General features: G+C 37.3%; 1 protein-coding gene and 1 long non-coding RNA gene across 5 annotated transcripts in view; one reads left to right on the plus strand and one right to left on the minus strand.

The window, feature by feature from the left end:
* LOC135219588 (neuronal acetylcholine receptor subunit alpha-10-like) overlaps positions 1-24,734 on the minus strand; it is a 403,272-nt gene that overhangs the window by 30,589 nt on the left and 347,949 nt on the right. For all 4 annotated transcript variants that reach the window (XR_010315468.1, XR_010315467.1, XM_064256476.1 and 1 more), the window contains exon 6: positions 13,703-13,886. Coding sequence is in view for 2 of the 4 variants with exons in the window: in XM_064256476.1 (XP_064112546.1) it covers positions 13,703-13,886 (184 nt within the window). In the remaining 2 variants the exon portion in view is untranslated. The remainder of the gene's footprint in view (positions 1-13,702; positions 13,887-24,734) is intronic.
* LOC135220275 (uncharacterized) lies at positions 458-1,879 on the plus strand. Its single transcript, XR_010315632.1, has 3 exons — positions 458-557; positions 729-835; positions 1,494-1,879. It is a non-coding gene; the product is annotated as an uncharacterized LOC135220275 (long non-coding RNA).

Raw genomic sequence — 24,734 nt, forward strand, 5'->3', positions numbered from 1 at the left:
CCATTCAAACGGAGAAAAAAAAGTTGAAAAGGATTATACTTTTGCAGCTCACGAGAACTGATGCCCTTCGTAATCTCTCAGAATCATAAACATACAAACTACAAAGTCATTACGAATAATTAATTTGCTGGTCAATCTAATGATTTAGCAACTAATGTGGAGGATATGCAAGTAATCCCTAGGTGTCTTTGAAGCTGAAGTCTTTAGCTCAATTTACTAATAATGAACATGCTGTAAATATCGTACTGTGATTTTGATACACATTTATACGTGATGCTATAAATTTAGATGGTGCTCCGCTAGAAAGTGTGTCAAACAGTCACTAAGGAAACAGGTGGTAGAAATCAAACTTCTGTTTTACTGCCATCTACTGTACGTTCGACGAATGACTCAACGGTTCATGGAAAGAAGAATAATACCTCCCGCCGTCATCCTTGGCTTCAAATCCGAACCTCCGTTGGAATAACTGTACTTTACAGTAGGAGGTAGTACAGTCGCTGGGTGTTTTATCTAACTTCGTGATTGTTGACCAACGCCGCGAAGTTCTTGGTCGGTTGGTAAGGATATTGAAATGCCTGCTGGTTGAGTTTCGTATGAAGGATAATGTAGACTTTTCCATATTGTGTTTCTTGGTTTATTGATGACTAAATTATTTTTATAATATGCAGTTTTTTTCGTGTTCAATGACATTTCTGTTATTAATTTTGATAATTCAATTTGTCCCCCAGATTTGAAGTCTCTGATGCAGAAGATGTCGACCATTCCACTTGTCAGATTAGACTTTTATCTCCTCCGGGCTCATTTGGTAACTTATTTTTTCCGGCAAATTAAAGGGGTGAGGCACATTTTTCTTTTAGTATTCATTTTCTCTAAAAAGCAAGCTAATCCTTCCCCTTCAGGGGCGGTGCCCCTGAAGCGGGGAGGATGTCCTCTTGGTGTACGGTAGACGTTGTCTACCGTATGCCAAGACGGGGCTTGCAATTTTTATTAACCTGCACATCTCATACTTGGTAAGTGAACCTGGTTTTCCTTCATACTTATCGGAAATGCAACATCAGGCACTGTTTTTGTTGACTTGGTAATTCAGGTTTAAATTTTGGTAACATTACTGTCGGATTTTTAAGAAAGTTAGATTTTTTCTTTTGGTAACTATCTTATTTTATTTTTTCAGTAATAGTTCCTTGTATAGGTATTTAAGGATTTCTGTTGTACAAAATCTTCGTGTTCGTTTTAATTTAAAGTTTTTTTTTTTTTTTTTCTATGGCTTAATCTTGTTTGCCACAAAATTTCAGATTTATACATAAACGTAACTTTTGTAACGAAGTAATCCTTTACCTGAAATTCTAGACCCCCGTTATTTGTTCAGTTTTTAAAGTATTGTGTTCTAACGAAGTAATCCTGTAACTGATTTTTGCACAGTATTGAGTCTCGAGTGCCGTGGATGTTGCTTGACCTATGTGAGGAACTTCAGCTCATTACATTCTTCTTGGCAGGCTTTACTGGTTTGAATGGCAGTGGCAACAAGATTCAAAAGGTTTTCGAAGCACGAATTCTATGAGAGGCTGCTAGCTGAGCAGAATTAACTCGTGACAAGCAAGTCCTGTGTTTCTAGGCATATGAACTACTATTTTAGCTATCGTCGACTCTTCTGATATAATGGCTAGATAGTTCTTGAATTGAACCTAGCACAGATTCCCAGTCTACAGATTACCAGCAAGTTCATTGCTTAGAAATGGCGGAGGCAATTTCTAAGCTTTTCAACGTTATTTTCTATGATTGGAATTGTAAAGAGTCATGTTCAGATGTGCGTATTATCCTTTTATTTGTAAACTGAAAATTTTCACCTGCAGTCGTCTGAAATTTCTGGCATTAAACTAAATATATAAAACTGGTTTAATATGTCGTTGTTACTCCTAATTTTGAGGTTTTAAATAGTAACATTCTCGCATATAAGAGCTTGCTTAAAAGTTGAATGTTACTTGTCATATGAATAGGTACTAGAGAAGATTGTTAGACGTAACTATCCTTGGGTTACTTCCACAGTCTAGTGACGTTGAACTGCTGATGAGAAGTAAGATTTGGAGAATGTATTAAGATTTTCAGATATGGTTTTTTTGATTGAATTCAGAATTGCAGTTTTCTTATTATATGCCTTTACTCAAACTTGCAAGGTTATTGTGGTTTATAGCATTAACCTTGAGGATATGAAACTATTCACCTAATGGGTATAAAGTGAATTACGGTATTTTGTGCTTATAATGCTACTCTACTTTGGGTTTTTGCTGGAGGCTTCCTCTAAAGAATTTCAGTCACAGTTCACACTTCCTAAATAGAGTGAATTTAAAGGTCCCTTCTAGTTGAAGATGTCACATTTTGATTCATGCCATGAGTAGGTAATAGAAAGGAGGTTAGACTTGGTCTGTTACTCAGTTCTTGTGGAGACTGATCTCCCCTGTGAGTGTGCGATAGTTACGAGTATAATATCGTTCGTGTAATTACTGGAAAATGCTTCTCTCCACATTCCTCAAGGCTGTACTGGAAATGGAGATTCAATAGTCTGAGAGTGGCGCGTTTTTTATCACTTTTAAGATTGTTTTGCAGAACTTAAATGAATAATACGTATTGGATGTATGTAGTTTTTCAGATAAACCAAAGTTATTAACTGCAACCTAGAATGAGAAATGTTTGCAGTACTTTTGAAAGTAGGAATCTAATGTGTGGTTCGCAAATAAAGGGGCATGATGTAATGATTGTGTCTCTGGAAAAAGTTTAATTGCATTTGGCTTTAAAGTAAGCTGGTGTCTGTATTCTTGAATTATTCAAAAGTAACTATAATGACCTGGGAGCTTGGAAATAACAACAAAATCTAAAATTAGTTTAAGAAAAGTTTTATAAGAGACGTAGTCTCGGGAATCTTGTTGTTTTTAGATTTATTTTTTCTAATCACGCGAAACTAAGGCACTCCACAACCTCAAACTAGATTAGAGCCTCTGAAGTTACAACAGTCACCATGTGGTTCCTACTTGCCTCAGATTTAGCAGTCATTTGTACACTAAATACATCGCAGAAACATTTTTTTATTTTTTTTTTATTTTTTTTTTTTATTTTTTTTATTTATTTATTTTTTTTTTTAAGAGCACGAGAGCTTTAGTTTAAAAGAAACTCGTAACACGCGTATCAGAGGTGAAAGGCTAAGTTCATCTGGGAAATAATAATAATATTTTAACAGCCAATTAATCTGCCATAACTCATAGGTAGTCTATGTTGAAGAGCTTCGGATTACCGAAACGCAAAGTTGAACCATGAAATGTTCTTGGTTACTTTCATGGTAATGAATTTGCTTCACATTGGTATGCAGATAAAGTAGTTTGATTATATAAGTAAAACTACATTGTATGCTCAGTTGCACCCTCGCGTGTAGTTGAGAGAGAGAGAGAGAGAGAGAGAGAGAGAGAGAGAGAGAGAATGTCATTACATAAGGATGAGAAAAGGAAGAAATCCAATCCCCTTTCCGACGAGACCATAAAACTCTCCCAAGAACAATTTGTCTGTCGTGAGAGGAACTCTGATTTTTCAAGCCGCAGTTCTCGTAAGGAAAGAAATGCCCTATTTTAAGGGATTTCTTTGGCATCTTAGGTTATTTTGTTAAATACTAGTGCCACTCTGAAGCAAACAGTAATATGACAGTAAGTTAATAAGAATGAACGGCAGTTGGCGAAGGACTATAAGGTTACCACCGCATTATTCAGAATGAATATGTAATATTTTGTTTATAAATCAATCTTGCAAGCAGTTATCGTTGTCGATATTTATGTGTATTAAAAAGTGTTGTAAGAACAAGGTTTCTGTAGATACGCAGGTTTATATGTACTTGTGTAAAACGATATTGAACGGATGTTTGTGTATGTAATTGGTTGCTATGTATTTGTGGTTCGTTGCTCTGTACGCTTACATTTGTAGGCGTTGTGTGCGAACGATTTGTGAGAATTTTGTTCTCTGACTGACAAGTTTCCCGAATGTCCGTTGTCGCTTGGACGAACTACTAGAGCATTGACGAAAATGGCTTGGCAATCAGGTGGGTGAAATCTTACAAAGGAAACGTTACGTAACCCTTCGAAGACGTCCGCCTCACGATTTGTTTTCTTTTTTTAAAGACAGTTGGCTGGTAGACGTATCAGTTCGATGAGTGGATCGGCGGTTATCCATTTCAGTTCATCTGCTCCAACCGTCGTAGACATTGAGGTGTGAGAGGTATATTTCTGGTGAAAAGAAGTTCACTCGCTGCGTGGTTCGGAAGAAGCGCCTCAGTGGCTTGATCGGTATGGTCTTGACCTGCCACCTCGGCGAGTTCGATTCTCGGGCATTCCACTGATGGGTGAGAGATGTCTAGTTCTGGTGATAGAAGTTCACTCTCGACGTGGTTCGGAAGCCACGTAAAGCCGTTGGTCCCGTTGCTGAATAACCACTGGTTCCATGGAACGTAAAACATCATACAAACAAACAAACAAACGGTTCTTTTAAAACTTGCCGAGAGGACATGAGGTATCATAATGTACGAAAAACTTTACACACATTACTAGAGCTTCAAAGAGACATTATATTCCCGCGAAAATATTTTCACGATATTTACGAAAAATACCATTAACCATTAACCTTGTAAATGCTGCTATCCAGAATCAAGGACCGAGACCAAGTTTAATTTAGTCACTTTAACAGCTTTTTATTTACTGATTTAAAAATTTTGTCTCTGAAAAATATGACCATTAATCACTCCTGTATACATCCTCGATTTGCTAAATTCGTATGTACCTTATATACATACACACGGATATATATATATATATATATATATATATATATATATATATATATATATATATATATATATATATATATATATATATATAGACTCATACGCCTTATATACAAAACACTGATGGAGCCATGCTCGCCTCTCATCTGGGTTTTTTCTGCCATTAGATATTTTTTTTCTTGTTAGATTTCGCTCTACGCCACTTTTGTAAGCTTTATCTCTTAATATAGGGGTAGGAGGGTAGTGCCGTCGGAGCACCTCACTTGGAATGAAGTAATGACTAAAGGGTGTTTGCTTTTGGACCCCTAGCAGCACCCAATTTTTCTTAACCTTTTTACTTTACTGTCTGACTGTCCAGCCTCTCTGACTGTCACCATGGATGTTTTTTCTCCTAGTTCTGTCTATAGAACCTTGTATTTCATTGCATTTATTTTCTTTACCTTGCTGTCCAACCACGAGAGCTGCTGCTTTTCAGCGATTCAAGATCTGAAAGTCTCAAAAGGTCGAGTGCTTGGCTTATCGGCCTTCATTTTAAAAAAAATCATAAAAAAATCTTAAAACAGGGCCATTCAGGAGTAGACGTAGTAAAGTTTCTCTCATGTGCATGTGTTTTAGCTTAGTTTGATAATTACCTGGAATCTGAAGGTTTGTGTGACTGATCTTTCAATTCGTTTGCATATCCCGGGTTTGTCTGTGAGTCGAGGCGCTTCCAAGAACCTCTCTGACAAAGGAAGGGATATTTTAAGGTCAGTTTGAGAACTGACATGGAAGTTAATTTCATTCCATTCTATTTTCTCTCTAGGGAAACGAAGTGTTTTGTAGAATAGAGAAGTATTTAAGAACCAACACATACATATGGAGTACATAATTTTTTGAACTGAAATGACCTCAAATGTGTATCGTTATTTTTAGGATTTATTTGATTATTCGCTCTGTGTCACTTACAGGTGCCGCTTTCATAGGGATATTTTTCAAATGGCTTGCAGTGTGTTTTTTGCTCTGATCCGGTTATTGCTATAGAGATCAGAACTTCATGAAGTACCGCGTTCATGTCAAATTTCCGGTTGAATGGCGGTTGTGGCATTGTCAAGTTTTTTGTAAGTGAATTTTTCGTGGTTCACTCGATCATCACTATATGGTTTTGATTTCGAGTCGGCAAGAACACTAACGTTCCTTTCCTTATTACCCACGTTACATTACTATACTGTGTAACTGTGACCGAAAATAATAAGTAAAAAGCCACAGCAATGTATATGAGCCGTTTGCAAAACGGTCTTATTCAGTCATCCAAATAAAAATACATGTATTTTTTAATAAGATAATTGATGATTTTTTTTATAACAGTCCAGGAAACCATCGGACAATCTTTCGGCATAAATTAAGAAATGGAGGTTATGTAATAGCGGTTTCCCCGCATCTGTGAGCCAGACGATGTGATCTTAATGGCTCTCACTCTCTCGATAGTACGATGCTCGTTATTAGTGACTATAGGTGATTCGTGGTGGGTGAACGATTTGGGTGAACGATTTTCATCTTTATTGTGGATTTTTACTTACCATTTTTCTTACTGATAAATGTTAGAATCAGGAATCCGCAAAATGAGCTGTAGGCGAGATTACTCGTTATATTGTTCAAAATAATATGTATCATCCGAGGATAAAAAGTCCAAAGCAATATAGATCGTTCATAAACTATTAATCAGGTTCAGTCAAGTTTAAGAAGACTTTCTCATTCAAGAATCAATTTGCTTTAACCTATATAATTTTGGTATTGTGTCCATTTGTAACTGCAATGAAATGACGCCATTTGTGAATTTTATTGATATAATATTGATATAGTATTACTGTTATGAAGGTTGACAAATATTTTTAACCCAGAATCCCTCGGAAGAAGAACGGAATGCGCAATCAAGTTCAGTCTTTTAATTCTGCCACATGATTGTGACGACAATTATGAAAATAATAATGGCATAAAATTATTATTATTATTATTATTATTATTATTATTATTATTATTATTATTATTATTATTATTGTTTTCTTACTTCATTCTCCTTGCTTTTCTCGCTCTTCCTGCCTTCATCATTATTTGTGTCAGTGGCTTGATTGGGTTTTTCGGTCTCCGCGTCCTGAATTCTGTTGTAGTGTTAGACCATCGACGGATGGTTTCCTGTTTGTCAGTTTTTCATAAGTCACACTGGAATAGCTTTTTCACTTTCACGAGCGATCATTAATCCCCTTTTCCTGCTGAGAGTAACCAGATTTGTTTACCAGCAGCTCCAGTATGCAGTCAATGACCCTAGCTATCTAACTTCTCGGTAAGAGAGGTCCTTTATTTTTCACAACGTTGGACTGTGGAAGAACCTCCCTGATGATGTCGTGCAATTGGAACTTCAAAGAAGTTCAAGCGGAGATTGCAATGCATAATTATCACTTGCAGTTTATTTATTTACTAGTTGATTTATGTTTTTTAATAACTGATCTCTCTCTCTCTCTCTCTCTCTCTCTCTCTCTCTCTCTCTCTCTCTCTCTCTCTCTCTCTCTCTCTCTCTCTCTCTCTCTCTGTATTTTCATTACTGTCTGTTACCCCCTGCGAATGAACACTACATTCTTTGGAGCTTGAATTTCAAGTTAGTGGCTCCTTTGGGCTTGTTCCACATGAATAGAGTAATTTTCAGAATAATAACTATAATAATATTAATGATAATAATAATAATCATCATATAATAATAATATTAATGTAAAGCTTGGCTTGAAATGACAGACCTTTTATACATAGACACTAAAACGGAGCTTAAGTAAAGATAACTCTGCCTTCAGCATTAAAGTATTTTGACTTAGATTTATTTGTAACACTGTCAGTGTGTTGATTACATTCACTTTAGGTTTTGTGGTGTCAATGTGTTGTTTTTGAGTTCCATCACAGCTGAGTTCCATCACAGCCATCATAAGACTCGCAGGCGACGGCATCTGACGAGTGAAGCGGCTATTTTGGTTCGGAGGAGAGTCGGCCATATCCCTTTCCTCTTGTGTAGGGAGACCTTTACTATAATAGGAAACCATTATGAGTTGGGGAGGGGAGTCAAGGGGGGAAGAAGCCTTTGTCTCCATTACAGAATCCACCCCCTACCCCCTACACCTTTCCTCAGCCATGCGACCGGTCATTATCCTCTCTCTCTCTCTCTCTCTCTCTCTCTTCTCTCTCTCTCTCTATGCTTTTCTCAGTTCTTTAAAATGGATGGGCGTGTTATTAATCTGCAGTCTTGTGTACGCCGAATGCATTCGGGTCTGACAGTACAGAGAGAGAGAGAGAGAGAGAGAGAGAGAGAGAGAGAGAGAGAGAGAGAGAGAGGGCCATGGTCCTTTCAAACACCAGAAGAGAATCAGGGTGCAATGAATGGCACATTTTAAAACATGTCTCTTGTTTGTTTATGCAGTTTTGCAAAACTGCATATGTTTCTAAAACATTCGTCATGATACTTTAATTGAATTTCGTAAATTTGCTTGTAATATTTATAGGTTTTGCGTTCATGATTATATATATATATATATATATATATATATATATATATATATATATATATATATATATATATATATATATATATATATATATATATATATATATACATATATATAGAAATTATAAACAGTGTATCCATGCACTAAATGTTATGTTGTAAGAAACCCACCAAAATTTGAAAAAAATTGGAAATTTTTTTATTTAATCTTTCGGAGAGTAACATTTTCTCCCTCTTTCTGAAAGAGGGAGAAGAATGTAAGTACTCTCCGAAAGCTTAAATAAAAACTCAGTTTTTCCAAATCTCAGTGTGCTTCCTACAACATATATTATTATACGTATACATTTTTGTATATAAATGTATATATATATATATATATATATATATATATATATCTATATATATATATATATATATATAGCGTATATATATAAGTGTGTGTGTGTGTGTATATATCGCATGAAATCTTATGAATTCATGGTAACATTCAAAATTTTTGAGTAAAAAGTATTGGGTATGTAATTAACTTTAATATCACTAAGATTACTACATCAGAGAATTTGAGTACAAATTAGCTTCTTGTCACTGATTAATTTCTACGATTATTCTTCAGTCATATCCAGAGACCATAACCCATTTTGACATTTCCGATAAATGTTTTGAAATAAGTAATTTAACTAATGCCCCCTTGAATGGATTAGGAACTTCCAGGAAATCACGAAATCGTAAGCGCACATGACCGAAACTTTTTGCCTTGCAATTCTTCCCGCGCACGCTCTCTTGCAACAGCCAAAGCCACGAAAAAGTCTTCTGAGAAATAGGCCGAATAGTTGACGAAATGGTGCGGAAGGGTGAGGCTTAACAATATGATTGTAGTGCGGCGATATAAATTCTTCCCCTTCTCTTTCCTTCTCCGCTGTAAAGTAGGGCTGATGTCAGTCTGTCGATGACGACCTCATATCTTTACGTCATCTTGACACTTCCACAGTCCGGAATGAAGTCCATCCCGGAATTCTTTCCTCTGGTCGCTGCTTCAGGGGCCACGATTGAGGATACGCGAAGGATATTTTCCTTTCCCTTTTGTAAGGACCGCGAACATCAAGCTTCAAGCTTTAGACCTCGGGGAGATTGCAAAGTGAAAGGAACTGGCACTCTGTATTGGTATTTTCTCCTGTCTTACAATTTATAGATGCACAAAAACGCTTCCTTTCTCTTACGTTAAGATGAATGTAAAGTTTCACACTTGGCTTTAGAGAGACAAGTAAATAACTTTTCCTTAAACAAGGATCTGTCAGATTTCAAACTTTCATGACGACAGAGAGACGAGCGTGTCTGCGATAGTCTAGAAAAATGTTACTTATGACGGATTCAGATCCTAATGCTTACAGTTTCCCATTTTATTTGTTTGGTTTTGTGCATATAGACCGCTTTTTCATCGTAATTATAGTTATAGAGATTTTTCTTCAAGGCTTTTGCAAAAAATTTAATTACCCTAAAATAACGGATTCAATATTTTTCACTTCATAGTGTTGATTGACAGTGTGAAATGTTATAGAGCCATATCCTCGACATCAACACAGCACTGACTGTTCAGCAAGGTAATTTACCCAGTATGCGACTAATGTATAAAGGTGATTAAACTTGTTGGAAATGTTACTAACAGTAATACAATCAGCTCCTACAAAAGCTCAGTCGAAATAGTGTCAATGTTTGTACAGAATACATGTTTGTATGTATGTGAAAGTGCATGTGACCTTGACTTATGTTATTCTTTCTCTTGAGTCACTTTATATGGAGGTACACACACACACACACACACACGCACACAAACACACACTCACACACACACACACACACACACACACACACACACACACATATATATATATATATATATATATATATATATATATATATATATATTAGCTGACCAACTCGGCCTTGCCCAGGAAAACTGAATGACAGCCTACGTGTAGGGGGAATGAACAGTGGAAAGGTTGTCCTTTTTTATATCGGCATTACTGTGGTAACTGTCCATTTCATCCAGGTATTACTATGCTGTCTGTCCCTCTTATCTAAGTATTAGTGTAGTGACTGTCCATTTTCTCCAGGTATTATTGTGGCGACTGTCTATTTTATCCAGACATTACCGTGGGGACTGCCCCTTTTATCCAGGTATTACTGTTCGGTCTGTCCCTTTTATTCAGGTATTACCTTGGTGACTGTCCCTTTTATCCAGGTATTACTGTATTGTCTGTCTCTTTAACAAGGTATTACTATGCTCTGTCCTTTTTATTCAGGTATTACTGTGGTGACTGAAAGCGTTTTCAATAATACATTTCTATGGTTTCGACTCTCGAGTACATGACATGGTGTATGATAAACCAAGAGTTTATTTACCACATAATTTACAAAGGGAGGGGAAAGGGGGAGGGGATACGGGTTTGAAACCTACCTTATTATCTAAGTTGGGTCAAATGATGGCACGTGCCAAATTTTATGGAGACCGGTTAAGCGGTTTGGATTTTTATAGAGCACCAACACACAAACAAACATACTAATAAGCATGCAATCATATTTCACTTTTATGTATATATATATATATATATATTATATATATATATATATATATATAATATATAATATTTATATGAATATAAATTATATATAATATATGTGTGTTTGTGAAAGGATATGAGCGAGAAAGAGATAAAGAACCAGTTTAGCTGTCCTTTTGGAGAATGTGTACAGGTTCAGTAAAATGCTCAATATAAGATAATATAACGAAAGACCGACCAGACTGTGGGTGAAGTTGAAGTTAAGGGATTCAGTTTTAATTCCTTTAGGAGTCCGTCCATTTTTAGAACTGTTCAAACCCTGGTAATTAGAACAGATTAGAAGTTGAGGTCGCCCTGTGGAATAACCGCTCTCAGGTAAATTTGGCGAGAATTCTCGCGTGGGATTCTAACCTCTAAGGCATCGTGTCACAGAGGTTTAATTAGTGTTTCCGTGGACGTAGAAGGTATCGACTCTTAATATTTTCCGGGGGAAGATAAAACATTTGGAAAAAAATAATAGATAAAAACTGAGGACTGGGATTTTAGCCGTTCTTCAGGATGTTGTTGAAAAATAACGGCTGCTGTAAAACTCGCCCGACTGTGAGATAGAAAGCCTATTTGATGCTCCCCATTTCATATTTGAGACTTGGGTCTTTCACTCTGTGTGTTTTTTCTTCTTTTTTATTTTTATAATTATTCTTTACCTTCACGTTCTAGGGTTTTGTACATGTACGTTTATTTTTGTTTTTAAACACTAAAATAGTAATGACGAATCTTACAGAAATTTATCATTTATTAAACTTATTTCAGGAAAGAAGTAAGGCAGTTGATGTTTAATTATCATTGCTTGTTCAAGTGCAACACCTTTTGGAGAAATGACAAGCTAACCAAAAAAAAAAAAAAAAAAATTCTACAGATCTTTCTAAAACTTCTTGGCAAGGCATCCAGAGGATCAACGACTGATCCATTTGATCTTGAGGGGGATCCTTGTGACCAGCGAAGCCTGCTAAACTGAATTTCGTTCTTTGATTAATTTTCACAAACTATTTCAGAAACTATGTCTATAATAAGTTGTCGTAACCGATTTACTTGCTAATTTTATTGCGTTTGTTTCCATAGGTCTCGACCGAGGATCTTGCTGCGGTCTTGCGTTTTCTGATGGCTGTTCAGTTGAAGGATTTCAAGGACCTCTGGTAGGATTATCCTTTGTTTTTTTTTTTATTTGATTCAGCATGTACACGCACACATACACATGAACAGATATAGTCATTTGTGTGAACAGTAGTATTTCACTATATTAATATATATATATATATATATATATATATATATATATATATATAGTATATATATATATATGTATATATATATATATATATATATATATATATATATATATATATATGTATATATATGTGATATATATATATGTATATATATGTATGTATATATATATATATATATATATATATATATATATATATATATATATATATTATATACACACGAATTATAATAATAATAATAATAATAATAATAATAATAATAATAATAACGCCGGAAATATGATAAAAGCCATAAAACACATGGGCAGTGCCAGTAATCAGATGCAGCGCAGGGATAGTGGAATGGACGAAGGCAGAACTCCCGCAGCATAGATCAGAAAAAAAAAAAAACTAGGAAAACATATGGCAATACACAAAGCACTACACCCAAGAGCAAAAAACGGACAGACTATACATAACACGAAAGGAAGGAGGGAGAGGACTACTAAGTATAGAGGACTGCGTCAACATCGAGAACAGAGCACTGGGGCAATATCTGAAAACCAGTGAAGACGAGTGGCTAAAGAGTACATGGGAAGAAGGACTGATAAAAGTAGACGAAGACCCAGAAATATACAGAGACAGGAGAATGACAAACAGAACAGAGGACTGGCACAATAAACCAATGCACGGACAATACATGAGACAGACTAAAGAACTAGCCAGCGATGACACATGGCAATGACTACAGAGGGGAGAGCTCAAGAAGGAAACTGAGGGAATGATAACAGCGGCACAAGATCAGGCCCTAAGAACCAGATATATTCAAAGAACGATAGATGGAAATAACATCTCTCCCATATGTAGGAAGTGCAATACGAAAAATGAAACCATAAACCACATAGCAAGCAAATGTCCGGCACTTGCACAGAACCAGTACAAAAAGAGGCATCATTCAGTGGCAAAAGCCCTCCACTGGAGTCTGTGCAAGAAACAGCAGCTACCTTGCAGTAATAAGTGGTACGAGCACCAACCTGAAGGAGTGATAGAAAACGATCAGGCAAAGATCCTCTGGGACTATGGTATCAGAACAGATAGAGTTATAAGTGCAAATAGACCAGACGTGAGGTTGATAGACAAAATCAAGAAGAAAGTATCACTCATTGATGTCGCAATACCATGGGACACCAGAGTTGAAGAGAAAGAGAGGGAAAAAATGGATATGTATCATGATCTGAAAATAGAAATAAGAAGGATATGGGATATGCCAGTGGAAATTGAACCCATAATCTTAGGAACACTAGGCATGATCCCAAGATCCCTGAAAAGGAATATAGGAAAACTAAAGGCTGAAGTAGCTCCAGGACTCATGCAGAAGAGTGTGATCCTAGAAACGGCGCACAATATACCTTGATGCATGCGTGCGTGCGTGCATATGTACAGCAGGTATAAGTACCTTCAGTCATACATAACAATAGCAACCTTGTTTGAGAGGGCAGCGGGTTAATTTATTAAAAAATAATCACACTAGCGCACATTCACTGACCTGAAATCCGTCGTAGGTCCACGACGCGAACTTCATGACGCACTTCTGCTCGTCGAACGGGAAGAATTCGACATTGATCGAACACGACGACTTGAAGATCGCCGACGATAACCACGTGACGTTGCCGTCTGACGTCACGATGATGTTGGTGCTCAGGATGGCTGTGTTGTACTGGCTGTCGGCACTGCGAGGAGAAAGTGAGAAGGTGTGAGGTACCTAGACGGTAGGGAAAGGTAGACTTAACTCTTGACTAAATGATGAATTCTAAGGCCCTGAGACTAAAATTTACAAGTTGTTTTTTTAAAATTAAAATTTCATCTAAAGATTATAGTTTATACCTACTTCTCAGGAGTCTAGTCTTTCAACTTTATTTGAGTAAGTAATTTTAGCCAGACAACAAAATTACCATTTTGGTTCATTCTGTCAAATGTCCCTCGAAATCTTAGTTATGAAACTTTTATTCTTTATTTTATTTAATATTCGGTACTATTATGAAAAATATTTTTAATTTAAAAAAACATTCACAGCAACAGTTGAAATTGGTGTTTTTATGTATATGCTTCCATGAACCTTCCTGTTGAGAGCAATTATTAACATATTTGAACATAATTTGTCCAGGTATAGCATGAGTGCAGACTCCGGGTTCATCAGCTGCACGTCGAGTGGGTAGAGCATGCAGTTCTGGCATGCTGTAGTTACCTCCACGCTCTCTCAGGCTTCCTCAAAGCTTAGTCAATTCCAGCAACTACAGGTCTCCTCAACTTCGTTCGTAGACTTCTAAATTACACGTTCTTCACCATCGTGTCCTTAATTCTGTCTGTGTGACCATCACTTTGATAACTTTTTTTTCGCCCATGCAGATTATTCAGTCATTTAATTCTTCATTTTCTTTACATTAATCTCTTTCAGCCGTATTTTCTTACTACAGCAAACATAATTCAACCCCCTTATTAGCCTCTGTTACTCTTTCGTTCAGAATCAAACATCTCTTCATTTAAGTTGTTCCTAACAGCAGCAGTTATGACTTGGACCATCAACGGATGGTCTCTTATTTGTCACTTTTCAAAAGTTGTATTTCAACAGAGATCTTTCACATTCACAGTTGATCCCTGATCCCCTTTATCTACCGAGAGCAACCAGATTCGCTGAACAGCAGCATCAATATGCAGTAAATATGCCTCGCTGTCGAACTGATAATTTTTTTATTTGTGTTTTCTTTTAAATGAATGGGGTCTCTTCTTTCTGTATTTCCCTTTACCTCGTCTTACTTCTTCCTAATAAATACCACATTCTTTGGAAGCTGGAGTTCAAGTCAATGGCGTCTGTGGGCTTGTTCCATATGAAAAGGAGATTTTGTCCAACATTTCCTCGTTGACTTCCTTTTCCAGAGGTTTTGCCCCTCCATTTACATTTACTCCAAAAACCTACACGAACGAACTTTTATGCTCTTCTTCCACAAGTCCTCCTAAGTAGAGAATTAGGTTCCCTGTTGGTAGTAGGCAGTTGTGGGTTGTAGCCAGAGGGGAAAATGTATGGCCTAAGACTTTCATCTCTGGATACTAACTGAGAATCAGAATTGAAAGATCATTTGGAGCCATCTTTGTAAGAGGAAAAGGAGTATATGTAAAACACACTCACACGCATATATATATATATATATATATATATATATATATATATATTATATATATATATATATATATATATATATACTGTATATTACATTACGGTGTTCTTATAACGTAATATTAAATTTTCTCTAAGTTGATTTCTTTAAAAAGCCTTTAGTCCAGTCGTATGCTTCTACACCATAGGTGATCAAACATACCAAATAGTATATGAATATCTTTGAGTGTTTTTTTCTCGGCTGACAGGAAAACAGAAGGAAGAACAAACGAGCTTCTGCGTTAACGCCTAGACCTGTGGGGGTGTAACATGATGGATGGTATTCGCAAGACGCCCATCATTTGTTTACACGCCATTAAACTCTAACAAACCCGGCAACAGTCCAACGAAGGGGTTTTCAAAGCAGCTTCGAAATGTGACGGTAAATGCTTTTTATAATTTTAGAGAATAACAGACGATTCTGATTATCATTGCGATTCTAAAGCACTCTGCAAGATTTATTTCCTATAGCTTTTGGAAGCAGAAAAGGGTATGATACGGTGTTCTGGTTTACTTTCCCGCTATGTTCATAAGTTTGATTTCATTAGTTGCATTTTAGTAGAGATCTTTCACTTTCACAGGTGCGCAAGTAGAACCTCAAACGTTCAAGCGAAGATGCAATGCATTACTATCCTAATACAATTCACATTGTATTTGGATGATTTATTTATATTTTTGTCTATTATTTATGATTTTATCTTCTTTTCCTTTTCTAATAACTGATCTTTTCTTTCTGCGTTTCCTGTGATCGTCTGTCACTTCTTTTGAATGAAAACCATATTCTTTGGAAGCTTGAATTTCATGTTAATGGCTCCCGTGGCCTTGTTCCGTATGAATAGGGGTTGATCTGATGAATAATAATAATATATAATAATAATAATAATAATAATAATAATAATAATAATAATAATAATAATAATAATACATAAGTTTTTCCTTTACATTGGTGTCATTTTATGTATAGTCATCAAGCTATTTGCTGTTGACTCGTTCTTGGTAACCAATATGAACTAATCCAAAAGGACCTGCGTTGCCAATTCTTTTTAGAGACTTCTGTCTTTGCTGGCCTAGCGGGTTTTTGTACGTCAGAATTTCGTTGTGATTTACAACGCTGACCCTATATTGCTGAATGTCAGGTCATACGAAATATGATGTACGAGTTCCTGGACGAAGCGGATGCTTTTACGAAATGTCTAATTTATCACTGACGAAAAAGTGTCACGGGAGTCGAAGTCTCACAGGCTTATATTCGGTCACTCAAACGCCCCCCCCCCCCCCCCCCCCCCCCCCCCCCCCCGGGGCCCCCCCCCCCCTCCCCCCATCCCCCCCCAACCCCCAATTCCTCTCTCTCTCTCTCTCTCTCTCTCTCTCGTAAAGGGTAGTGCGCCAGTGCACTTATTACGCAGCATTGCAGGCATTACTTAAAGGTTCTTTGTCAGCGCCCCCCTTCTGCCACTCAGGCAGATAGCTGCAACCCATACTCTTCCTTTTACTGTATCTCCGTTCATATACTCAGTCTTCCATCTTACTTTGCATCCTCTCCCAACAATTTTTTCATAGTGCAACTGAGAGGTTTTCTTCCTGTTACATCTTTCAAAACTTTTAACTCAATTTCCGTTTCAGCTCTGAATGCCCTCAAAGGTCCCAGCCCTTGGTCTTTGGCATGAATCTCTCTCTCTCTCTCTCTCTCTCTCTCTCTCTCTCTCTCTCTCATTGTCTGTCTGTCTCTCTCGTCTCCTAATGACAGATAATTGGCTCAGTGGATCTGATTGATCTCGCTCTCGACATGATTTTTGCCTTTTTGGTAGTCATCAAAATAATTGGGTTATTTGTTTTTAAAGCTAATTTTTATCGCTGGACTCTTTCGCCATGAGGACACTTCTGGCATGCTAAAAAGATAATGAAAATGCGTTTCTCTTGAATCGATATAATGAAGTTACCTTCATGAAAACGGAATTTTTTTGTTTTGCCCAAAAACAGAACATTAGAAAAAGCAATTTTCGTCTCTATCTTGCGTATTTCCTTTGATGATTATGCACACATGCAAGCAAGTAAGCAAGCGCTCACACAACGCACACATATATAGTATATATTGTATATATACCCATATATGTATATATATATATATATGCATATATACACGTATATATGTGTATGTGTATTTCCACTATTCTCTTTTCACCAGTAGAGAAGGTGATGCCAGGAAGTTGGACCCTTCTTGTTTACATCAAATATATTTAGGGTGAGGGTGCTAGCCCGTCACTCAAGCTGATGTGCAGTGGGACTTGCTAGTAGCCGGCGTCTGGCATAGCGAACTCGTTACTGCAGCATTCCTTAAAGGTCTTGAGTATCATGCGTCAGCGGTGCCATAATTGCTCCACTAGTGAACAGTCCTGGGTTCGATCCTGGGCGATTTTTGAAGCAATTGTTCTTCCTGTATTCTAAGCCGTAAACTAGATATATGGTTTTAGATGGCTGTTGTAGGGAGCATCCGGGTAGGGGGAGAAGGGAAGCAGAAGAAGATGAAAAGAACAAAGAGTGTGGACGGTTAATGAATGCTCCGACAAAATAGATACACTCCCTTTCTGCCTTGGCTTCTAGACGGAAATTGACCTTTCTAGCTCAATCACTAATTGGAAAGTGGCAACATTTTAGAATCGCTATCGCTCTTGTTTTGAAATTCATATACATTTACCATGGACATTGCTGGCCATTTACTGAAAAGACGTCGTGCTCACAGTATATATGGGAAACCTGCTGTTTAATGGGGAATCCGGAAGACATGCCACCACCCACATCTTCATGCCTGAAGAACTTCTGACACAGAACGCCTTGACCAACAGGTGGTTTTAATGAGCATTTTGCCTGTCAATAAAACTTTGATTTAGCTTTAAAGAAGGAATGAACTTCTTTTCTGTTGCAAGCCCATATTTCTCTCATTTCTTCTTTTTTTACATCGAAGCTATATTTCAATAATTTCTATCTGGTGTGGTATAAAACTTTAAGTACTACTTCTTTTCATTTATCCCCCTTGTTAAACGAATAGTTTCTTTTCTTCTCTGATCCAAGATGATATTTTTAATTTCACGTGGAAGACTGCTTGCACAGACTTTCAGTTTCCTTTGAAAGTGCAATTGGAGGCGCCATATTATTACTTCTTTTATATGCGTCTTTCTCTGCAGCTCCCGTAAGTTCGCTTGATCGTCACACCTTTCTCTTGCATCTGATTCCGCGTTCTTAGCAAATACTCTTCCCAGCATTTCCCTTGTCTATCTCCTGCCTACAAGATACAAGAAAGGTCTCTCTCTCTCTCTCTCTCTCTCTCTCTCTCTCTCTCTCTCTCTCTCTCTCTCTCTCACACACAAGCAATTAATACCGTATCAAAACAAACACACATTTAGATCATCCACTAAACAAACCCCCCTTCCCTCTCTCTCTCTCTCTCCTTTTTTCTATTTTTCAAACTAGATCCTGCCCTACATATCAACTCATTCTGTGCCTCGTGTGCCAATAAGCGACGTTGAGAGAGAGAGAGAGAGAGAGAGAGAGAGAGAGAGAGAGAGAGAGAGAGAGAAAAGGGTGCGATAAATTACTGCGAGTGACAGAAAACTCCGCCATAAAGCAGAAGCTATGCGAAAGAGAGGCCACGTGAAGATTCGTAGACGAGAGAGAGAGAGAGAGAGAGAGAGAGAGAGAGAGAGAGAGACTGACTGAGTTTGATGGGAAAACTGTGAAATATATAAAGTGAGAGCCCTATGAAATTAATAGAGAAGAGAGAGAGAGAGAGAGAGAGAGAGACTATGTTTGATGGAGAACTGTGAAATAAAGAGTGAGAGAGAGAAAGCCCTATGAGAGAGAGAGAGAGAGAGAGAGAGAGAGAGAGAGAGAGAGAGAGAGAGAGAGAGAGGTGTACGTGCAAGTAAGAAAAAATGGGTTTGCTTGGTAGATGATCTCAGTGTGTGTGTTTGTTTGTACGATATTTATGTGTGTGTGTGTGTGTGTGTGTCTGTGAGGGAGAGAGATAGATGTTTGTTCATGTGCTAGAAAAAGAGGTTTGGTCTGAAGAATAGAGATTTGTGTGAAGTTGAGGGAGCGAGAGAAAGATAGCAGGAGAGAGATAAAGACGTATTTGTGTGTGAGAGAAAAAATAGGCTGCATTTTAGGGGAGAAAATCGCTGTGAAATTAAAAGAGAGAGAGAGAGAGAGAGAGAGAGAGAGAGAGAGAGAGAGAGAGAGAGAGTTACAAGGATAGGAGTTACAAGGATTAGGAGGTCTCAAAGACTTCAGTCCATCGTGTGCTCACTTATCTCCTAATGATTTTGTCTAGCATTATTTTCAAATCTTCCACAGTGTTGCTGTTTGCAACTTCTGGTGGCAATTTATTCCATATGTCACATATCTTGTATGTAAAGAAGTTCCCGCAATGGGATGTGTTGTATCTCTTCAGTTCTAGTTTCCATCCATTATTTCTTGTCTGGTTTTCATTTAATGTAAATGGGTTACTTTCTGTTTTTGCTTTGCCTTTCAGTATTTTAAATGTGTCTCTTAATTGTTCTCGCAATCGTCGTGTTTCTAAGCCATATATGTTCAGGCCCTCTAGTCGTCGTCAGTAACCTATTTGCCTGATGGATGGAATTAACTTTGTGGCTCTTGCTTGTACCCCTTCTAAACTATGTGAGCCTTTTCTTAGTGTTGGTGACCAAAACTGTACTGCATATTCAAGATGAGGTCTAACTATTGATGTGTAGAGCTGCAGCACCGTTTCCTTGTTTCTGTATTTGAACTGTCTCTTTATGTATCCCACTAGTTTCTGTGCCGTCTTTTCAGCTTTGATGCACTGTTTTGTGGATTTTAAGTCCTTAGTAATAATAACTCCAGGGTTCCTCTCTCGTTCTACACTATTTATGTCATTCCCAGGCAGCATGTAGCTGGCATGGTGGTTGTTTGTTCCTATTTGTAACACTACACTTATCCAAGTTAGGGCATTTCCAAGTTTAAAGGCTTGCATTTACACCTAGTTTGGTGTCATTTGCAAATTTGGCTATCCTGCTAGTTAAGCCGACATCAATATCATTAATGTAAATAAAAAACAAGAGAGGGCAAGGACAGAACCCTGAGGAACTCCGCTTGTTTACATATGCCCATTCTGATTCTTCACCATTAATTACGACTCTGTTTTCTGTAAGTTAGCCAGTCTTCGATCCAGTCTGCTATTTCTCTTACAATTCCTAAACCTCTAACTTTTGTCATTAGTTTCTTGTGTGGAACTTTGCCAAAGGCCTCTTGGAAATCTAAGTGGAGTATATCTATTGCTCTACTACTGTCGTAAATACCAAGCAGGTCATGAAAAACTCCAAGAGGTTTGATAGGCAGGATCTGTTTTGTTTGAAACCGTGTTGGCTGTTTAAAAACAAGTTGTTTCTATCAGTGTGATCCACAATTTGATCTGCAATTATGGACTCAAAAATCTTACACACGACCGTCGTTAGACAGATTGTTCTAAAATTTCCCGGCTCTTCTCTTGGATCTTTTTAATAAACTGGGGGCACATTACCTAGTTTCCATCCATTTGGTGCCTCTCTTTGTTCAGCACTTTTTCTGTAGAGTTTATGTAGGTGTGGAACTATCTCCTCTTTTAGTTTATTAATTTCTCTTGGATGAATCCCATCCGGGCCAGGAGATTTGAACTTGCTGAGTCTGTCTACTTTGTTTTTAATGTCCTCTTCTGTAAATATCATTTTGTCCAACGGTTCTGCCCCTTCATATTTAATAGCAGGTTCCGGTATTGAGGTAGTGTCGTCAATTGTGAAAAACACTAGTAAAAAACTTATTCAGTAACTGCTTTTTCCAAGTCTGAGTTCACCAGGTTACCTCTATTGCCCCTTAGGGGACCTATGCTATTTTTTATTGGTTTCCTACTATTAACATGCGCAAAGAATTCTTTTGGGATTTCTTTACAAACTGATGCAACTCTCTTATCATCATTTATCTTTGCAATTCTTACTAATTTGTCCACCAATCTACAGAGTTCTTTATGCCTGCTTTCTTCTACTGGTGTTGGGTGTAAGTTCATTGATTTGTGCAGTCTGTCTCTTTCTCTTATTTCATTTTTAATTTCTCTGTTTAACCACTTAGGCTGAGGGTTGCCATTTGTTAGTATTTGCCTTAATGATATACAACTAGAGCGTTTTCTGTGTATTCGTCTAGAAAAGCTTCCCAGAGTTTATCTATGCCTGTGTTCTCGTCGTACTCAAAGACTTATTAGTCCACCCAAGGAGACATCATGTACTCACTTATCTCTAGGAGCAGGTTTTACAATTCAGGATGGTTGTGTTGGCGAGAATAAAACTGTGTGAAAATGAAAAGAGAGAGAGAGAGAGAGAGAGAGAGAGAGAGAGAGAGAGAGAGAGAGAGAGATCCCAGGGCGTACCTTAAGGAGAGCAATTTCCTGGTTTATCACCTGAGTAAATACACCCAATAAAAATAAGTGGCTGTGCAGGTCCAATATTCATAAAATCTGCCCAAAGTTAAAGTTCCAGGTACTCTCTTTCTTCATGAGTTCTTTAGAAACTAAAAAATATCTTTCGTTTTAACTTTACTAGTATGTATAAAAGCTTAATAGTATGTACGTAAAAAAGAAAAGGTATGAAGTAATGCCATCTAAGGTACAAACAAACCACAACTATTGTTAACAAAATCTTTTCCAAATGAAAAATACTTTAATCTAAATGCGAAATAATTAACCTCGTGACGTTGCTTTCACGCGGTTGGCAGGAATTTTATTTGCCAATTTTCGAGCAACAGACAAATTGGACAGCAGTTCGTTTGGAAATAAACGCTAATGAAGGAAACTAACTTTGACCAAGGAATTAAAAGATGAAAAGTACCCTCATTTCTCAGTTTCTTCTTTCGTGGCATTCTGGAAGATTTCTCATTCCTGACATATGGTTGTTTTTATCATGAAAATCTCAGAAATTTCGTAGCGAGAAATGATTGCAATTTCCTCCATCGCAGGAAACTAACTTAGAAATCCCTTTTCTGAAGACACATATCGTACACAGCAACGTACTGGGCTGCCTATGATTAAAACACAGATATGGAACTTAAATCAGCTTGCTGTTGTCTTCGCATAGCAAATAACTGACTTTTGATCATCCAAAAATTCTCGCTAATGAATCCGACTACGACGGTATTTTCCCTATGGCGCTGCTTTAGCAAACTATTGCAGTAAAGTTTACTGCCAATAAGCTTCATTTACAACCACTGGCGCACTGGCTGCTGACTCTGACCCGTTGACATTTATTCATGGTTGCAAAAGCAGCTGAGGGATTTTTCCCCAAGCATCTGGAAATTAATTTGTAAATATTATGCATTCACACCTACGCACTTTAATGTGGTGGATGTAGTGACATCATAAAAGCCGGTTTTCCATCATCTGTGAGATACAATGATTGGTAGATAGGATATGTGGATAGATAGATAGATAGATAGATAGATAGATAGATAGATAGATAGATAGATAGATAGCTAGCTAGCTAGATAAACAGGAATGATTAGAACTGAAAAGTGAAGGAAGGGTGTTACAGTACCTATCTATCTATCTATCTATCTATCGATATAAATGATAATATGTCTGTTTGTATGAACGCTATACAAATCCACATTTCTTGACCGATTTTGTTGAGATTTTAAATATAAGTCAAAATCAAACCGGGGAAGGTCATGGTCAAAATAGAATTAAAATCGGGTCATTGGTTGGGTAAAGGGGAATTGTGTGGGAAAGGGTAAAATGTAATAATTACCGAAAACAACAGATTTTAGTGTCTAATCCATATTTTTCGAGATCGTTGAGAAAAATAGTTACACTCCTGATGCCCTTCAAGTCCAAGTTCAGCCCTGATGGGGGGCTGGGGGTGAAAAGGGGTGTGAAGAGGTGATAAGTAAAAATAACCGAAAACAACAGATATTACCATCTAATCCGTAGTTTTCGAGGTCGCTGAGATGAATAGTGACACTACTGATGCCCTTCGAGACCAGATTCAGCCTCAATAGAGTGGTTGGTGAGAAGGGGTGGGAATGGGGTGAAAAGTAAAAATAACCGAAAATGACAGATATTAGTGTCTAATTCATAGTTTTCGAGGTTGCTGAGATGAATAGTGACACTTCTGATGCCCTTCAAGTCAAAGAAAAGGGGGAGAAAAAAGAAAGAGATTTGTGTATTAGAGATGAAAAGAGAAAATGCTACTTTCATCCTGCTCGTAAACAGATATTTCAACTTTGTACAGGATGATTTGTTAAAAGGAGACCCCAGCCTGACACCCCCCCTCCACAACCCAACCCCAAGGGAAAAAAATCTAAAGAGGCATACTAAAAAATAATATGATCTTGCTTGCAATGGTGGATATTTTAGCCTGAATGTTCTGCACTTAGTATATATCCTAAACATAGTGTGAGGTAAAATACAAGTATTTACAAATAAGAAACACAAGAAACAAGAGGTATTCTAGAACATGTAGCAAAGGAGAAATGATTTTGTCTCAAAGTGTGACAGTTTAGAAATGCATCTTAAAGCTGAGAGTGAAGCCAAGTGCGAGTGTCTTGTACAGAACGAATTGGATGAAACAGAATCTAAACCAGAACAGAGCAGGAAACGCAAAAGTGGCGATTATAGTTAGGAGCGAGAGAATTCCCTTCCTGCCTAAACCAAAAAGTCGAGGGAATCCGCGAGGAAGGAAAGGTCTTAGTTTGTAAGAGGATTTTGTTGATTCTACTGGGGAAAGAACCGGACCAGATATGACACATGTTGCGGCTTCCAGTTCTGTAAATGTTTTATGATATCATGATAAAAATAAATGCGAGGAAGTTTGGTTTCTGTGACCAATAAAAAGAGAGTTATCACGTTCACTACCACCGACTTTATCATCACAATCGTCATCACACACAAGAAAATAGATAATGAAAAAAGGAAAGTTTTAATATTAGCCAAGCATGATTATGATTATAGCCATAGCTCTCACCACCGCTCGAGTACGAGATATGCTGTTACTGAATTTCCTGAGCTACTTACACTAATATTATTAAGGATGTCATTTTACAAAGTGGTGTTACTGAGACTAATAATTCTAATACTACTATTACTCTTGGTAATGATAAAGATTAAATACAATAATCATACTTATAGAGAATATCGGCGTTTTAGAGCTACTGACACTCGGAATTCTAATACTTCTGTTATGTACATTAATAAGAACAACAATCATACTTGTCATTGATTGTGATGTCCTATTTCCCGGACACCTTATTCATAATAAATGGTATTCTTCATTGGCACTAATGCTGCTTCCGCAAACAGTATTTGAACAACAGT

This window comes from Macrobrachium nipponense, chromosome 1, assembly GCF_015104395.2.
Source record: "Macrobrachium nipponense isolate FS-2020 chromosome 1, ASM1510439v2, whole genome shotgun sequence".
Taxonomy (NCBI): domain Eukaryota; kingdom Metazoa; phylum Arthropoda; class Malacostraca; order Decapoda; family Palaemonidae; genus Macrobrachium; species Macrobrachium nipponense.